We start from the raw sequence: 19334 nt of genomic DNA, 5'->3' as shown, positions 1-19334 counted from the left end.
AAGACAAAGCTTAGGGTGTAGAAGAGGAATGGGGTCAGAATACAGTAAAAGGCAAGATGAGATCTTTTGAGAAATTCTAAGTTTGCTTTAACTGTAGGTGAACACAGATGATCATTACTCCACTAATTCAGTGAAATAACATTATAATTCTGATAAAATGAAAATGTGATAGCAAATTTCAGTGAAAAACACTAGACTAGGTATCAGGACTTGGCATGAGATAACTACATTCACAATCAAAAAAATTCAGCTCAGAGAGGCCAAATAATGCTTTAGTTTGAATGCTTTGGTTTGGAGTCTGGAGAGGCTTATTCTGGATGAATGGTTTCTGATTTACTGCCTGCTATAACTGCCCTCATGGATCCCTGGGGACAAAGCAGCTTGCCTAAGTAGGCACTGTACTAGAATATTTATGACTCTTTTCAGCTTGAATATCCTAGGATTAAACTGAAAGAAAGAGAGTACTCTCAAGTTTGTTAGAGAATGGCTCAGACACTTACCGAATGCCATGGGGGGAACTGGTGGCCCCCAGGCTAACGTGTACACAGTCTTCTTATGATATGTGCTAGAAATCTGTGGGGGTCTGGGGACAAGGGGGATTGCAAACAGAAAGGTTTAAATGAAAAGCCATAGTGGAAAATAGGCCTTCTTTTTCAAAAAGGTCCCTGTTGATTAAAAGAAAAATAATTTAACAGTACCCTTTTTAAATAACATTGTAAAGAAGCAAACACTTAAATAACATATCATGTAATGATATCTACTAACACAATAATTAAGCCCAAACATTCCTAACCCAGAAAAAAAATGTTGTTAACCCCAACTGGCCATTTTGTGATCATTTCCCCTGTCTCTTCCTCTGAGTTGCCCATTTCACTTAAATGTCAAAAATTCTAATATTATGTTAGTTATATATCCATGTAAAGGCTATCACAACTGGAGAAAATTAGGACAAAACAGAAGATGCAAACCATTTAGCCCAGATCTAAGATTATTGCTAAGCATATATTTTCACCATGCAAATGTATCTACCTTACATTCAGGTAAAAGACCAGAAGTCATTTTTGGCTGATTTTTGTCATTCACATCACATTCTTAAACTAAGACAAACTTTTAGAGTAGTTAGATTTGAAAGTCTGCCCCCCCCTCCAGATTAATACTTTTATTCTCCGTAATTAAAATTTGTATTTGGCGTTTAAAGGTTACTTTCCATTTACAATTATTACAAAACACGGGCTCTATGTCCCATGTTGTATAATACATCTTTATCCTGTCTTCCACCCCCTTTACTGCTAACCACTAGTTTATTCTCTGTATCTGTGAATCTTTTTCTGTTTTGTTATATTCATTAGTTTGTTGTATTTTTTAGATTCCACATTTAAATGATATCATATAGTATGTCTTTGTCTGACTGCTTTCACTTAGCATAATGCCCTCCAAATCCATCTATGTTGCTGCAGATGGCAAAATTTTGTTCTTGTTTATGGCGTGTGTGTGTATGTGTGTGCCTGTATACATCGTCTTTATCCATTCATCTGTTGACGGGCGCTTGCTTCCGTATTTTGGCAATTGTAAACAGTGCTGCTGTGAACACTGGGATGCATGTAGCTTTTTGAATTGGTTTTTGTTTTGTTCAAATATACAGCCAGGAGTGGAAATGTTGAAACATGTTAGTTCTCTTTGAATTTTTGATTTTTTTTTTTTAAAGAAATCTTGCTCTTTAGGTTTTTTTTTCTTTTTTTTTTAAAAGATTTTATTTTATTGTCTCTTTAGGGCTGCAACCATGGCATATGGAGGTTCCCAGGCTAGGGGTCTAATCAGGGCTGTAGCTGCCGGCCTACGTCACAGCCACAGCAACGCCAGATCCGAGCCGAGCCGTGTCTGCAACCTACACCACAGGTCATGGCAATGTGAGATCCTTAACCCACTGAGCAAGGCCAGGGATCGAACTCAAAACCTCATGGTTTCTAGTTGGATTCATTTCCACTGCGCCAGGATGGGAACTCCTCTTCAGGGTATTTTCAAAGGTTGTTGTGGTGATTAATGATGTGCAATGTGTCAGGATAGGGCAGTGTGGCTATTTATTACCTTTCACATAGACTCTATTCCTTGTATGATTTTAAAACTTCAGAATTCCAGAACCTATACCTGAACTAGCTGTTGACTTATTTCCATGTGTCTGACACATTTATCATTATCATTCTAGATAGTAAACCAAGTTTTCCTTGGCTGAAAGAAGTAGAATAAGCATTTTTGGCTGAACACCTAAACAATGTATGTATAGCAATGTCCTTCCTCCTACTACATACCTTTGCTGGTACCCAGGTTATAATGATCAGAAGACAGTTATTTACCAGAATTAATCAGGAATTTCGTGATGACACAAAGCTATTTAAAGTGATACATAATTCTATTTTCTTTATTTTTCTTTTTTGGCCACCCTATGGCATATGGAGTTCGTGGGCCGGATCTGGGCCACAGTTGCAACCTACTCTGCAGCTGTGGTAACGCAGGACCCTTTAACCCACTGTGGCAGGCTGGGGATGGAACCTGCATCCTGACACTGCAGGACACTGCCAATCCCATTGCACCACAGTAGTAACTCCTAGGGATTTATTTTCTTACATACTTTTTTGAAATAGTATAGCCTTTTTCTTTTCTTTTCTTTTTTTTTTTTGTCGTTTGTCCTTTTTTTTTTTTTATAGCCACACCCACAGCATGTGGAGGTTCTCAGCCTAGGGGTCTAATTGGAGCTATAGTTGCTGGCCTACACCAGAGCCACAGCAATGCTGGATCCGAGCCTTGTCTGTGACCTACACCACAGCTCACGGCAACACTGGATCCTTAACCCACTGAGCGAGGCCAGGGATCCAACCTGCAACCTCATAGTTTCCGCTGCACCAGGACGGGAGCTCCCGTATAGCCTTTTTCTTAAAAACTAAAAATGGAGGAAAGAAGTTAACTGCATGTAAGCTATAGTAAGTATCTAACAAGTTGCATATAAAGAGGTTAGCTCCACAGCCTGATAAAAGATTCCCACTTAAATGCAAATGATCTAGCACAGGAGTAGGCAAATTTCCTGTAAAGGGCCAGTCGGTGCTTCAGGCTTTGTGAGCCGTGCAGTTTCTGTCACAGCTCCTCCACTCTGCTGTGGTGGGATGAAAGCAGCCTTGGACTAGATATACAGAAATGAGTGTGGCTGGGCTCAGTAAAAATTTATGGGCAGAGACATCTGAATTTTATTTACTTTTCATACATAGTGAAATACTGTTTTTTGTTTTTTTTTCCCAATTGTTTTAAAAGATGAAACTATTCTTAACTCATGGGCCATAGTTTGCCAACCCTCGGCCTAGACCGGTGCTGTCCAGTAAAGTAGCCCTCAGCCAGGTATGGCCCTTGAGCACTAGAAATGTGGCTTATGTGACTAAGAACTGAATTTCTGATTTTATTTAATTTTAATCACTTTAAGTATAAATAGCCATACATGGCCAGTGGCTACCAAACTCAACAGTGTGAAATCTAATCAAGAATCTAGACTAGATGCATTCAAGAGGTTTATACCATGAGCCATAAATGTGAACCACGCTGACAACTTAAAGCTTTCCAGTAGCCATATTGAGAGAAGTAAATAAACAAGTGAAACTCAATTTTAAGAATATATTTTAGGGAGCTCCCATTGTGGCTCAGAAGAAACGAATCTGACTAGCATCCACAAGGACGCATGTTCAATCCCTGGCCTCGCTCAGAGGGTTAAGGATCCGGCATTGCCCTGAGCTGTGGTATAGGCTGCATATGCCACTCCGATCTGGCGTGGCTGTGGCTGTGGCATAGGCCGGCAGCTACAGCTCTGATTCAACCCCTAGCCTGGGAACCTCCATATGCCATGGGGGCAGCCCTAAGAAGCAGGAAAAAAAAAAAAAAAAAAAAGAACATATTTTATTTAGCTCAGTATATAAAAAATATTATCTTTTAAAATATAATTAAAATAAATAACTTGAGGCACTTGGTATTCTTTCTGGGAACAACGGCTTTGAACTCTGGAGTATATTTTATACTTAGAGCAGATCTCAGTAGCCACCTGTGACTAAAGACTACTGTACTGGACACTGCCGCTCTAGACATAATTTCCAGTTTATAGCAAAAACAGGGAAAGGTGAAATGAGTTAGAATTCACCACAAAAAAATAACCAGAGAAGTCCCAAATGTAGACTATGTTACAAAACAACTTATCTGAATCTTTAAACTGAAAAGGCATTGTTTTGGAAAGAAGTAGGGGCACTATTCTAGAATAAGAGCTAGACATAACAAAGTACAATGTGTGAACCCTGATTGAAAACAAGCTTAAAAAAAAAAAAGAGAGTTCCCATCATGGCTCAGTGGAAATGAATCTGACTAGCAGCCTTGAGGATGCAGGTTCAATCCCTGGCCCTGCTCACTGGATTAAGGAGCCGGGCATTGCCCTGAGCTGTGGTGTAGGTCGAAGACATGGCTTGGATCCCATGTTGCTGTGGCTGTGGTGCAGACCAGCAGCTGCAGCTCCGACTGGACCCCTAGCCTCCTGGGAACCTCTATATGCCATGGGGGTGGCCCTAAAAAGACAAATAAAAAAAAGTTTAAGAAAAAAACAGCAGGAAAACATTTTTGGCTCAGCTGGATATTAGATCACATTATGGATTACTGCTAATTTTCGTTAAGTGTACACAAAAAAAGCAAGTATGCCAAAATGTTATCAACTGGTGAGTCAAGATGGAAGGTAAAAGATGTTCTTTATTCTAGGCTTTTAACATTTTTAGATGCCTAAAAACTTTTGTAAAAATACACTGAATGAAAATAAAAGCAAATGGTTTATTTTAGTGCTTCCCACAGGTCAGATGGGCTGAAACACCATCACCTAAAAAAAGTTTTTAAAAATAAAATCCTGAGTTCTAAGCCTCAGTCTCAGAGTCAGAATTTTAAAGATGCTCCAGCCTTTTATGATGTACACCCAGGTTTATCAACTCAAAATTAACTCTGTCACTGACACTTTGGTCAATGGGCTAAATAAGAGCCATCTATTTCTTACTTGTTGGAGTAGGTGTCATACAGTCCCACTTTTCCATCATCAGTTCCAAAAGCCAGGCAGCCTTCCTTGGTTGGGTGCCAGCACAGCTACAAAAAATACGAGGAGGGGGCAGCATTAGGAGAATCCTTAGGTTATCCTTTGAGTGTTCAACTGGAAAACGTTCTTGCTCTTGTTGCTTTCTCATTTTAAAAGTAACAAGTTCTCATTATTTAAAAGAGAGGAATGAAGAAGTATTAAAAACAAAGTAAAAGTCACCTGTATTCTCACCATCCAAGACAGCCCACTGCCAATTCTGTATCTGTCTAAATGTTGTTTTGGGAATAAACTTTATATATAATTGAAAAAACAAAAATAGGTTCAAACATTTAAAGGATGTACATGATAGATACACTGTTGAGTAAGGATAAAAGATTCCAGAACAATTTAGAAAATATGACTCTATTAATAATTAACAAAGCTTAGATCTATCACAAACTGTCAACAGTAGTTCTCTGGATAGAAGTGGGAGAATGGAGTCAAGGTGGAGCAGGAAACATTTTTGGTGTTCTGTACTTCTTTACTGCGGTTTTCTTTCAAACCACAAGCATTACTGGTTTCACACTAAATAACCACAACAGAAAAGTCACTTTGAAGAAAAACAAAAAAATTGTATGTATTATTTTGTAATCTGCATTCTGTGTTTTGTAATTTTACACTTTTCATAAACCATTAATGTCTTCCCACAGCAAAGAAAGATCTACGTTGTTACTTTTAATAGTTTGATACCATTCCAACATGTTATGTTACAACTTACTGTGTCTCCTATGAATGCACATCCAGGTTATTTCCAATTTCTTATTCCTAGTAAACAGAGTGACTTGAACAAAGCCTTAATTTGACAAACGAAAATAAATTTCTGAATTAGGAGGTAATGCTTTGATTAGAGAGGTTCCTTTTGCTTTCCTAGTTTCAAACTTCATTGAAAATATCCTGGAAGAAGTTTCAATTCCGAATAGAGTATTTATGTGCATAGGTGTTCTCTAAAAGAAAATTACTGGTTTGAAAAAAATTCCCAACAAACTTAAACATCCTTACCGCTGTAACCTTGGACTTGACACCCTGCCAAAAATTTTTCACATCATAGTTGTTCTTCATGGAGAGGGTATTCCATACTCGGATCATGCCATCCCCAACGCCTATGGCCAGGCAGCCTGTGTCCACAGGAGAGAAAGCCAGACTGTAGGCAAACCCACCAAGCGAAGGCAGGGTCCAGCAGCACTCCAGGGTGGCCATATCCCAGCATTTTACCTGGAAAGATTCCGGGTTAGAGTCTTTATAAAGAAGGTCAGAGAAATAGGAAAAAAAAAAATCAACACTTCAAATAGGATGGGCTCAAAGAGGGCATCAGGATAATATAATTTAACTATTCCAGCAGGAATTGGAAAAAGTGTCTCTCAGGGAAAAACCTGTAGTGGTCAAAGGGCTCTTAGAATATATTTATTCCCTAAGATGCCAAGTGAACTGAAAGTCACACAATAAACTAGAACCCAGGTTTCCTATTCCCAGAGTATAGAGGCCTTTCCACTCTGTTGTCTTACAGCATTGGTAATCTTCTCAGTTGGCCAAAAAAAAAAAAAAAAAAAAAAAAAAGATGAAGGAGTTCCCTTGTGGCACACTGGGGATCTGGCATTGTCACTGCTGTGGTGCAGGTTTGATTCCTGGCCTGGAAGTTTTCAAATGTCACGGTGTAGCCAAAAAAAAAAAAACAAAAACAAAACACATACAAAGAATACCCAAAAAACAAAAAAAAGGGATGAAGATGGCATCAGGACAGTGGAAGAATCAGTTGTTTTCTCAGAAAGCAAAATATGTTATCATACCCAGTGGGAGAGGAGCACCAAGTTTTTAATAGTCATTTGTTTAACAGAGGGGCTTGGGGGAAAACAAAGTCTAACAAACAAGCCTAGCTTAGTTGCAAAGCAGTAAGGTCTCTTAAAGCTAGTTCTTCCTTACAAGAGACTCGGCCAAGAGCAGATGACTGCACTACCTAAACTATAGACAAGGATATTTTAGAGCTAAACCATGATGATCTCACATAGCCCTCCGTGGACACATCTATTCTTCTTACTGTACCTGCTTTAACAAATGGCACCTTGGTGGCTCCTCATCTTTTCCTTACTTCTTTGCTGCTAATACATTTAATGCCGATCAGTAACAGTAACTCTGAGACAAGGTGAGGTGTGAGAACTAATGGATGATTTGAAAAAGCCCTCTAATTCCATTTCAAATCATAGACCACTGCTCTACAGTACTGAACACAAAATAAGCAGTTCTTACATCTCTATCCATTGACGTGGAAAGCAGCAACTGTTTGTCATCCTCGGTTTGTAAAGGACATAAATTAAACACAATTCTTGAATGATTTTGCCCTTCTGATGAAGCACTAAAGAGGGTATATTTCCGCCTCCAAGACTGAGTGAGATCCCACAGGAGGAGTTCACCTCTTTGAAGGAAAAACAAGTATTAGTTCTCTTTCACAAGCAATCTGAAAACAAGTGATTTGGGGCCAAAGAGTATGCATGGGCCCTCAAATGCAAAATAATTTCTGTTCGTTGTTCCCTAAAGAAGAGAAAAAAATTACATATTCTGAAATAAACACAATATATCTCTGGAGAAGTTCCTGTAGTGGCGCAGTGGAAACAAATCAACTAGAATCCATGAGGACGCAGGTTCGATCCCTGGCCTCACTCAATGGGTTAAAGATCTGGTGTTGCCATGCGCTGTGGTGTAGGTCACAGATGCAGCTCCAATCTCACGTTGCTGTGGCTGTGGTGTAGGCCAGCAGCTACAGCTCCAATTTGACCCCTAGCCTGGGAACATCCAGAGCCTTGGGGTGGCCCTAAAAAGCAAGCAAGCAAACAAACAAACAAAAAACCTCATCTCTAGAAAAATACACACAAAAACAAGAGGTCACTTGCCTATCGGGAGGGGAACCAAGTAGAGAAGACAGAGGTGGAAGGGACCGTAATTATTTATTATATGCTTTCATTCTTTGTGAACCACACGAATGTACTGGCTACCTTGGAACAGATTTTCTTAACAGCTTTAATCATAAAAATACCACCAAAATTTGCAAAGCCACAAATGCTTTAAAGTGTGTCTTTTTTAAGAGCAGTGACGGGAGTAGGGCCATGACTAATACCTGGGGAGAGTTCTATATGCTTTCCCTGTGTTCCCTCATTTAAAAGCAGGAACCTTTTCTGTTAAATTCACTTATCTCAAACACCTAGAAGTTGTGCTCAATAAATTTTGCTTAAAGAATGGCCATACTCACCCTAAGAGATAAGAAACATTATAATCCCCCCTTTTTTCACATAAAGTCACTGAGGCTCAAAAAAGTAAAGGGTCTTGCTCATAAACACACAGCAGGTAAGTAAGAAACTGATTCTGAAATTCGGTTCTGCTTGACCTCAGGGTCCACATTCTTAACCACCAGGCTGTACTTATTTGCTGTTTTCACAACTGTTATGAGACTGCACAGGTATTACTTCCATGATTTTTTCCATTACAAATAGCCTACCATAATATAAACCTTAGCCACTGCTTTCTAAATCTTCTAGATTTAGAAGTCTAGAAAAAGAAGCCTAGGAGTTCTTGAGGCTAGAGAGGAAAACAAAGTATATTAGAGAGCATGACCAAAAAAAGACTTACCCAAAACAGCTGGATACCAGCTGTGTTGGCTGATCCTTGGGCCAATGTAGCGTCAACCAAAGGCGCTCTTTAACAGTTGGGTCTATGCCCCCTCCTCTTCTCTTCAGAAAGGGTAATTTCAAAGTCATCACCCCTACAGGTTAAAAGAAGGTCCATGGATAGTCAAGACAGTGAAAGTAATCCATGAAGCTACCAGCGGTTCATAATACAGTTCATGGTTTAAGTTTATTTGATTACTTGGAATTCAGACCTCTTTTCTCATGGAAATTTATGAATAGTGGTTAATACTAGTGTAACCAATTTAGGTCAAACAAGCTTTTATAGCCGGTCTTGGCAACTTAAACATTAAGAATATTGTTTGGGAAAATGAGGTTTTAACAAGGATTGAGAACCCAGGTTCTAACACAGTCCAGTACTTTTCAAAGTTGGAAGGATAGGACTCCTTCGACTTAGCAAGAAATTCAACAAAAGGGACAAATGAGGCAGTTAACATGCTGTGGCAGGGAAGTTCTTTACCCCTGACATGCTACTGACCCTACTGTGTATCAGACACACCAGCGGTGCTTCTAAAATTCATATGCCACGATTCCATCCCTAGAGGTTGATTCAGGAGATTCGAGGTGGGGTCCTGCTACCTCCAGCTGATTCTGCTGCAAGACCAGAACTGAAGATCATGGTACTACACAGTCATAAATTTAGAGATTACCATTCTGCAGGGATTCTTAGCCTGAGGCCATCCCCAAGTGGGAGAATTGGCCAAAATAGGTCCAAAAGCAGTCCACAAACCTAAATAAACCTGTTTTCCAAAATTATACTACTCTTACCACTGACTGAACCCTACCTGTGTGCCAAGCACCATGCAACTTGCTTTATGTGCACTAGTGCATTTAGATAAAGAAGATAAAACTTCCAAGGTATTATATAAACTGGAGAAAAATAACTAGAAGCTGTGCTCAATAAATTGCTGAAAAGAGAAAGGCTAGATTTTTACTATATAGGTAGCATTCAATCTGCCTGGAGTTCCTCTCAATCTGTAAGTTTAAGGTTGGAGTTCCCTAGTAGCCTAGCAGTTAAGGATTTGGTGTTGTCACTGCTGTGGCTCAGGTTTGATCCCAGGCCTGGGAACTTCTGCTAGTTATGGGCATGACCAAAAATAAATAAACAAATTTAAGGTAAAAGCTCCAGTTCAAAGAGAAGCTTGGGGAAGCTTTATGACTGAGGGTCTCGGTAATTTGCGTAAACTGAGCTTTTACGTTTGAATGTGTACTTCTGTATTGGGCGTATGTTATTTATTCTGCATTTGTGCATTAAAACTCTAGTTTGAGAGATCTTTTCTATTCCTTTGACCCAGGCCTTGCCAAGTTCAAATATTCCCGTTCTCGTAACAAACATCTTGCCCACCTTGCCAAACAGTGACTCTTCTATGAATGCATTAGGAACCCTCATCTCCAGCCCCAAAGCCAGATGTTCAGAGGTTCAGAGAGGTCTAGCCGAGGCAAAAACCGGGGAAGCAACTTTCTGATAGAAAAGTAAAGAACCAGTTTCTGACAGATGACACACATCAGGACAACAAAATGGTGAAAAAGCTTGTACTTCTACTGGATGCATACAGGTTATATCACAAAAGAAACGTCAAATGTCAGTGTTACCTCTGCCTCTAGAGCAGCTCCAGATCCGAATGGTTTGATCTTTACTTCCAGTGGCTAAGTAGCAGCCTTTTGTTCCTGGAGTTTGTGCTATAACTTTTCCATTGGGAATTTCAGCTTCTTCTAGGATAGAGATGGCAATTTTATTTTTGATCTGAATTAAAAACCACTTATCAAAGAAAAACTAGTTTGCAAGTGTTCCTGAAACTTAGTTATCATTTTCACAGATTTGATCTGTAAAATCTAAAGTTTAAATATAGTTCAAATGATACTATTCTACCCACTCTGTTCTTTAAAGAGTACTAAACCCTCTTAAATCATCTCTACCTGAGTTTTCCTCTTGATTTATGGATAAACAGTCTTCACCAGGCAGGGGACACCAAGCAATGGAGTGGATCTCATCATCGTGGCCTCGAAGCCTGTGTATAACTTCCCCTTTCTTGCTGATGTCAATTATAACCACTATGCCATCCTTGTAGCTTAAGAACAAGAGTTAGAAATATTACTGCAAAATGAAAACAGACTGTCTCTCTAGTAAACATTGTGGCTTAGGAGTTACTGTGTATTTCTAAAAACTGGGCATTTGGGGTGGGGGCAAGGAAAGAGAGCAAGAAATAATCTTGTTTTGTCCTGTTTCCAAGGTGCTTATTTCGTGTTTTCCATTTTATTTTATTTTAAACTCTCCCCCATGATCAACCTCTTGGCACTAAGTTATACTATATACGTTGCCTGATGTGAAGCTCAAACACTGGAACATGCTTGTGCTGGAGGGGAACTTACAGAGTAGTTCTTACAGGGGCCTAGAAATTCCCCTAATTGGAGATACATTTGTCCTAATACACCAAAAAAAAAATTTCCTGGGTTTTACAAGTCATCTTCCTTTTCTAACAAAAGCTGCAGAATTCTACCTTCTAGATCGGGATATTCCAAGGCTGTCATTTTTGGGGGGGGGGGTTGGGGGGGTGTCTTTCTGCCATTTCTTGGGCCGCTCTCACGGCATATGGAGGTTCCCAGGTTAGGTGTCAAATTGGAGCTGTAGCCCTCGGCCTACGCCAGAGCCACAGCAACGCCAGATCCGAGCCACGTCTGCGACCTACACTACAGCTCACGGCAACGGCGGATCCTTAACCCACTGAGCAAGGCCAGGGATCGAACCCGCAACCTCATGGTTCCTAGTCAGATTTGTTAACCACTGAGCCATGACGGGAATTCCTGTCATTTTTTGAATTAAGAAGAAACTGAAAGATTGTAATAGTTTTTCTCCTCCCCACTCTTTTACTGGCCGCACCTGCAGCATATGGAAGTTGCTAGGACAGGGATCGAATCTGAGCAGCAGCTTCGCCCTATGCCATAGCTGCAGCAATGTTGGATCCTTAACCCACTGGGATCCAGTCTGTACAGCTGCAGAGACAATGCTGGATCTTTAACTGCTGTGCAACAGGAAGAACTCCAGCTTTTTGTTTTTTTTTTAAATGATGAAGTATTTCGGACGCAATAAAGAAGTATCTACCCTCTACCCTAAGAAAAAAATTTACCAGCACAGTTGAAGTCTTCTTTATATCTCACCTCAATCTTATTTCTCTCTCTTCCCCAGAGATAAACTGCTATTCCTAAATTTTGTGTCACATCATTCCTAGGCCATATATCTATATCTATATATAGATTTTTTTTTTTTTTTTTTGCTTTTTAGAGCCGCACCTGTAGCATGTATTCCCAGGCTAAGGATCAAATTGGAGCTGTAGCTGCTGGCCTACACCACAGCCACAGCAACTTGGGATCTGAGCCACATCTGTGACCTACACTGTAGCTCACGGCAACTCCGGATCCTCAACCCACTGAGCGAGGCCAGGGATCCAATCTGTGTCTTCATGGATACTAGCGGGATTCGTTACAACTGTGCCACTGCGCCACGACGGGAACCCCCTATTCTTAAATAAGATATAGAATTACTTTGTATATTTTAAAATGTTATATAAATGGTATTGGTGTAGTCTTTTTCTGTAGTTTGCATTTTTCACTCATCTTTTTGTGAGTCATCCATGCTGACATTCTTACCTCTAGTTCCTGGTCAATCATTTATACTATTGTATAGTACTCCACTGTATGAACAGACCAAATGTTTAGCTACTCATTTTCCTTTTGAAGGGCTTCCATTTTTTTTTTATTATTACAAACAGAAAATGCTATTAATAATCTTATACATACTTGAGCCATTTTCACTTTAATGCCTTGTAACAGAACTGCCAAGACGTCAGCTATTGCCCATCTTTGCTTTACTAGAAAGTAAAAACTGCTCTCCAAAATGGGCATTCCTATTTATACTTCCTATATACTAGACAATCCCACAGGGAAAAACACCATTATAGCCTTTTAATGTTTTTCATTTTATTAAAAGTTTTTCCCCCCATTACAGCTTTATTTTAAAAAAATCATAAAACATATCAGATCTCTGATGACATGGACTTTGAAAGTTATACAGCCTAGTAGTTATGCAACCGTGTTTTGCAATTTCAATCAAGACTTCAGGGAATAGTCACTATTTTGAAGAAACCTCTAAAAACAAACCATTCTGATTCATTCCCCTTTGATCGTCCTATACACCTGAAAGACTCATCTCCTCTTGTGAATTCCTCCTCATCTTTCAGGGTTGGTTTGATTCACCCTTCTCTGACCCCTGCCTACCATCCTTGCTGCTCATTCTCTTGTACCCCCATCGCAGCAATGTTCCCACTTCACAGAGACCGCCCATCCATTGTCCTCGTCCATCTTCACTGTTATTCACCCACTTCTGTCTTCCTGTCCTTCTCCCTATGCAGCACAGATTTCATGATCCATAATAATCACTCCTTAAAAAAACGCTTATCTCCTTTGTCCTCCCTTTTCTCTTAGGGATATTTACTCCACAAAAAACTCAAACCTGATTGAATCCAACCATCTCCTTTTTCAGCGTAAGTAATTTACTTAAAATTCATGAGCATGATTCTTAGCCTGGCACTCTACAGGGACCACTGGACCTACAATTTCCCTAAGTTCATTTTTCTGTCCTCTGAGATGACTATTTTCATAGCTTCTTTCTGCATCCAGCTCCTTCCTCACTCTGAATTTGACTCCACCTCTCTGACTGGCGCCTAAGAAAATCACAAGCCATCAGAATGAAACACCCTTCCCTCCCAACCAGATCTTCAAACCCACTTGCACCTATTTCCATATTCTCAGCTATTCTTTCAACTTGTGATCTGGATCCAATTTCTTCTTGAATTCTCAGTATCATTCTTGTATTTATCACTGTTTACCCCTGCAGCAAGCTACCCCTTTTCTGCCTCATTTCCATCAGCATAAAAACCATGCCTTTATTATCTTCCATATAACACTGCCCTGACCTCCATATAACACTGCCCTGACCTCCATATAACACTGCCCTGACCTCCATATAACTCCTCTGGCTTCATGTCTATGCACATTTTCACAAAAAACTTTGTGAAAAAGTTGTCTCCATGCATATCCACCTCACCTCCCAGTCTCTTGAATTCACTGCAGCTGGACTTTCTCTCCTACATTCTAGTGCTCATGACTAGTCTTCAAACTAGAGAAAGGACAGCTTTGGGAGAGAAGTAAATGGAGTGGTGAGGGAACGGGGAGTGCCCACTCAGGCAGCTGTGTAAACAACTCTGCTGGTCACTGGGGAAACAGATCCCAATGCCAGAGCTTAGTCATTTGACACTCTGGAGGTAAATGTTATTTTATGTCCAAGGGTAAACATGGAGGGAAAAAAAGGTGAAAGAGGACATTTCTGACATTTGGAGGCTGACTGAAGAAATGGGTTATGGAGAATGAGGGAAGTACAGTATCATGGAAACCAAGGAAACAAAAATAGAATGAGAGAGACTGAGGACCTAGAGGGATACCAGGGACCTAGGGAGAGTGACTACCTGTAGATGGTTTCCTCTAAGGAATGAAGGGACAGGAGAAGGTAAAGCAATGTGAAATAAGATCATCAACAAAACTAAATCATCCACACAGATGGCAGCACAGTACTTACCCAATGGCTACTAAATCTTCATGATGAGGTGAGCAAGTAAGACAGAAAATTGTCCTGGGTTCTATAAACAGGTGCTGGCTGTCATTTCTGTTAAGCCAGTAACAGAAAACTACTCCCTTTTCATCTCCAGATACTATTAAATCCTTTACTCGAGGAGACCAATGCAATGCTGATATTGTATGCTTTAAAACAAAACAAAAATTATTTGCTTCTTATTTGTCAATGCTAAATTTTTAGTTTTTAACCTGTACAATGCTAGGCACATGACAGGTACTTAATATATACTGTGAGTTCCACTTGTATAGCAAGACTACATCATAACCAAATGATAGGAGAATTTAGGCTACTGGGGATCAAAGGACCATTTACATTTTTTTTTTTTCCTTTTATAGATTAATGCAAAGTTCTTACTAAAAAGGAGTTCTTTCCTTTCCTACATTCTCTCAAAAAGCAGATATACAATTAATCACCTAGTTTGGAAACAAGTTTCATTCACTTATAGTTTATATTGGGAGTCATTTTCACGTAAAGAACCAGAGAGTAAATATTTTAGACTGTGTGGGCCGTACTGTCTCTGTTGCAAGTACTTAACTCTGCCATTGTCGCATGCAAGCAGCCAATACTTAAAATTGTAGAAGGTACTTAAATGAACAACTGTGATTATATTCCAGTAAAACAGTTTGGAAAAGGAGGCAGCAGTGCAGTTTGCTGACCTCTTATTTATATTCACCTCCTTCCAGAAAAGTTTTTAAGTATCTTACCATATAGAGCTTATCTAATGAACGAAAACAATTACTTGCACAGATAAGCTAGCAAAACTATACTTGAAGCAAGAGAACTCTGGCAGATATATAATAATGGCCTGAGAAACTAGTAAGCCACGGTACCTGATGGAGTGCATGTTCGGTCACAACTGTTTTTGTCTCTACATCCCAGATTTTCACAGTCCCATCGTCAGAGCTGGTGGCACAGAGGTTGTATTGACCCAGGTGATGACAAAATGTGAAGCCAGAGACCCTTTCGGTGTGTCCCACCAACTCCCCTATGACTTCAAGCAAAATCAGATTCCAGGTTAAAGTGCTACCTAAGCTTCCTTGGCAGAATCTTACTGTTAAGTGGTGATTGAGACTTCACTTAGCCCATGGAAGAACTCACAATTAGAGACCCCAAGTGCTGGTACTGCCTTTACCTGGGTTTAGACATGTCTTTTTTATCTCCTTGGGCCTCAGTCTTCTCAAATCTATAAAATGCTGTTCATATCCCTTGATATGCCCAGTTCTCAGACTGAGGAGCAGCTCAGTGGAAGCAAGTAAAAGAGATTCTTATCTAGATCTAGCCAGACATCGTTTGGAACAGAATAAATATCTGGCATCCCATATCCTAAGGCATAAGCAAAACCTGGGTTGGAGCCTGAAAGCATCCGGCTCAAGTCCTTCATCTTACAGAAATTAGTATCATAAATTTGCAAGATCTCCCTTAAGGCGTGCAGCTATTAGGCAGCCCTCAACCCCAAGGAGCTCTCAGGGGGCCCGCACGCACTGGGTTGGGGAGGAAGGCCTAGATGTTCTAAATATCTGAAAAGAGACAGGGTTAACTTTTCAGTAAGCAGAGGATCCACGTGAGAGCGCCAGGAGGCGGGACCGCTCGGCCACAGCGTGGTGTATAGCTCAGCCTTGTAGACTGGGACGCGAGTCAGCTTAGTTGGCCGTAAGGAGACCCTTCTCCTTCCCGAGCCTCAGTTTCCTCATCTAAAGAGATGGGGGTGGCTAGAAATGCCCACTCGGAGCCTGCAGGGAACTCAGGAAGGGCAAGAGGGCTGGGGCCAAGAGGTGGGGAATTACCTCGAAATGGGGGCGTCCCTGGTATCGCGTCCGCGCCTGGGCCCACGCGGACAAGGAAGACGGAGGTCCGTGCCGCGAAGCCGAAGAGGCCCCCGGGCACGGCATCGCTGCATCGGGAGCAGTACCAGTTAGGGGAGGGCGGCAGCGTGCGCGGTTCCTGAGCCATGATCACTGCCACCCAGGGATGAGGGAAGCAACTACTTGCGCAGACCTTTCGTAGCCCCACGCTGTAGCCAGGAAGGGGCGGGGTTGACTCGGAGCCCCGCCCCTTCGGGCCCGCCGCTACGGCGCGCGCGGAGGTCCAGGCCGCACCGCTGGCTCGGCTACTGGTGTCGCTGGGCTGGGAAGGGCGGGGTCCAGAGCGCGGCGCTCCGCCGCGGAACCTCGCCTGCGGCTGGAGCGTCTAGGGCGGCTGGAGCCCAGCCCAGGGGTTAGGCATTTTTCACTTCTCACAGCAATTAAGAGGTTAGAACGCTTTTTTCCCTGGACCTATTCAACCCCTATCCCATCAAATATTTTTTTTAAAGGGTTTCCGCAACTGGGTGAAAATTCTGTCTCTGGGTTTTTGATACTCAAGTAAAAGCAGAATAGTGACTCTTTTGATCTGATTACCCGTCAACTCTGTGAAGGGACTATATGTTAAGTGCTGTGGAGGAAAAAGAACGGAAGTTCCCTTCCAGCTCAAACATCCTAAAATGCTCAGATTCTGTACTTACACTCTTCTACTCCCTATTGCATGTTTGCATTGGGTATCTTGAACTCCGGCATACCCAGCAAATAAAATTTGAGATATCTCTGCAAATAAAGGGAGGTCAAATATATTTGGATGTGGGTACGACCATAACTTTGGAGGCATCCAACCCTAGATTGACCTCTTTTTTCCAGTTGTCTGAGACTTTAACCTATCCTAAACCTGTTTCTCATTTGAAGAAGGAAGATGATAATCCAGGCCTTGTTGGATTGCTGTGGGGAATACATGAGATTTAGTCAAATGCCTACTGGCCATATTTGGCAGCAAGTGCCTGACGATTATTAACTCTTAGCTCTTGGAGGTGAACCTGGAGCATCATACTTTGTATTTGAACTGCTTGTTCTTTATTTTCAATTATTTATTTTACTACTATTATTATTTTTGCTTTTTAGGGTCACACCCGCGGCATATGGAGGTTCCCAGGATAGGGGTTGAATCGGAGCTGTAGTCACTGGCCTAGGCCATAGCCACAGCAACGCCGGATCCTTAACCTACTGAGCGAGGCCAGGGAACAAACCAGATTCCTTTACGCTGCGCCCTGACGGGAACTCTTGTTTTCATTTATTTATCAAATATTTTCAATATTATATTAATTTCAGGTGTACAACGATTCACAATTTGTAATGATTCCATTCAAAAGTATTATAAAATATTGGCTATATTTCCTGTGCTGTACAATAGATCCTTGTAGCTTATTTTATACCTAGTAGTTTGCATGTTCTTTAAAAGAGCTTTCACATGATCTCTAGTGATCTTTACTAGCCAGTGCCATAGGGATACTTATTTGTTTTACTGACAACAAAACCGAAACCTTCCCAGGTTAATTGGCTTGTTCACGGTCTCTGTTTTCCTAACCCTTCAGGCCATTTGTGAGGTGTTATCCAGTTTTTCCGGATCCTGACGAGTTTCCGGAAAATCGCTAGGTTGGAGCCTTTATTAAGTCATTCATTCCCTAGCAAGGCTGGCCCAACCGCACCTTTTACTCCTGAAGCGTGTTCGAAGTCTCCATGACAACCCCCTAGGCGTCTTTGGGACCCGGGATTGGGGGCGGGGAGAAAGCCGGAGAATCGCGCACGCGTCTTGCCCACGCGGCGTTTGAACGCGGAGGCTTCCGTAGCGGGAGGGAGAAAGATGGCGGCGGCGGTACTGGAGCGTTTGGGTAAGGACCGTTTAGGGCTTAAGAGATGGAAGAAAGGAGTGACGTGGGAGTCTAAATTGACGGCCTTTGTTGATTTTGCAGGTGGGTTATGGATGCAGAATCTCAGGGGGAAGCTGGCTTTGAGGTAAGTCGCCTCGGAGTTGCAGAAAGCTCCATGTTAGTTTTTCAGTCCGTCACTGAGAGCCCAGTGCCTGGCGCTGGTTTAGGCTCCGAGGTTAGCAAACTGGACATCCAGAGTGTCTGCTGTGCCACCTCGTTTTTTCGCTGCCGTACTGCATAGCCCTGCGGGGATCAGGATGTCTTCCTATGACCTATGGGGCATTATAAATTCTTTTCTGAATAGTCTTTCCTGATCTTTCTGTATATAGTTAGACTCTCCCAAACATGTTGGGAGCGCCCTTTCCTCACTATGCCTCTCGTTATTTGCCTGCAAGAGCAGGGTTGTATTGTAGACAGTTGGCTTTACATCGTGCCTGCCGTTGTGTGAAAATGTTTATTCGCATTCCCTCATTATGATTATATCCTACGTAGTGTTGGTACTAGTATTCCCATTTTTGCAGACAAGTAAATTGAAGTTCCCAAAGTAGAATAAGTTGCCCAAGGTCTCCGAGTTGCAGGAAGTTTTGAAGCTTGATACTGCATTCCTTAGAGCATTCTTTGATCTCAGGACAAAAGCGTTCTTTAAGGTTAGGGAATGCACTTGAGTCAGTACTGGTAGGAGGCTTTCTCTGCCTTCTTCTCATTGTCCTTTTTTTGTAGTACTGCTATCGATATTTGGAGATTGATAATCTGATTGCAAATATTCTGATCGGTGCATTTGTTAACATTAATTTTGGTTTAGTTCATACGCTTTGGAGTTAGGAACAACTCTTGTTTCTCTTTGTAGCTGCAGCATGGGGTCATGCACAAAGTGAATGTTTTGCTGATTTGGTTGATTTAAACTGTCCCACACTGACTTATATTGGGAAGCTTGAGCAAGTAACTGGAGCAGTTTGGTTTCAGTCTTTTTATGTTTGTAATATAAGAGAGTTGGAATTTGCTAGGTAATCTCAAAGGCTTTTTCTAGTTTTTTTTTTTTTTTTTCCTATTAGAGTATAGTTGATTTACAGTGTTGTCTTTCTAGTTTTGAAGTTATTTAATTTTATGATT

General features: G+C 41.2%; 2 protein-coding genes across 7 annotated transcripts in view; one reads left to right on the top strand and one right to left on the bottom strand.

Moving 5' to 3' along the window:
- GEMIN5 (gem nuclear organelle associated protein 5) overlaps positions 1-16504 on the bottom strand; it is a 47685-nt gene extending 31181 nt beyond the window's left edge. For 2 of the 4 annotated variants that reach the window (XM_005672598.4, XM_005672599.4), the window contains exons 1-10: positions 16276-16504; positions 15322-15482; positions 14435-14616; positions 10723-10874; positions 10399-10518; positions 8750-8882; positions 7376-7541; positions 6134-6346; positions 5060-5145; positions 501-583 (exon numbers count right to left, since the gene is read on the bottom strand). In XM_005672598.4, coding sequence (XP_005672655.1) covers positions 501-583; positions 5060-5145; positions 6134-6346; positions 7376-7541; positions 8750-8882; positions 10399-10518; positions 10723-10874; positions 14435-14616; positions 15322-15482; positions 16276-16441 — 1462 coding nt within the window. In that variant the 5' untranslated portion in view covers positions 16442-16504. The remainder of the gene's footprint in view (positions 1-500; positions 584-5059; positions 5146-6133; positions 6347-7375; positions 7542-8749; positions 8883-10398; positions 10519-10722; positions 10875-14434; positions 14617-15321; positions 15483-16275) is intronic. The other 2 variants (XM_005672600.4, XM_013984899.3) reach the window with 1 other exon arrangement.
- A 124-nt stretch (positions 16505-16628) lies between these two features.
- MRPL22 (mitochondrial ribosomal protein L22) overlaps positions 16629-19334 on the top strand; it is a 48026-nt gene continuing 45320 nt past the window's right edge. For 2 of the 3 annotated variants that reach the window (XM_085001929.1, XM_021076704.2), the window contains exons 1-2: positions 18151-18185; positions 18267-18309. In XM_085001929.1, the coding sequence (XP_084858055.1) occupies positions 18158-18185; positions 18267-18309 (71 nt within the window). In that variant the 5' untranslated portion in view covers positions 18151-18157. Of the gene's footprint in view, positions 16741-18150; positions 18186-18266; positions 18310-19334 lie in introns of those variants that run through there. The other variant, XM_021076706.2, reaches the window with a different exon arrangement.

The sequence above is a fragment of the Sus scrofa genome, chromosome 16 (genome assembly GCF_054392235.1).
Source record: "Sus scrofa isolate SSC_HxYL_T2T_F1_AM1 chromosome 16, Sscrofa_HxYL_maternal_Yorkshire_Landrace_v2.0, whole genome shotgun sequence".
Classification (NCBI taxonomy): Eukaryota; Metazoa; Chordata; class Mammalia; order Artiodactyla; family Suidae; genus Sus; species Sus scrofa.
Note: the sequence above shows the minus strand (reverse complement) of the source record. Positions and strands in the feature narration are given on the sequence as shown.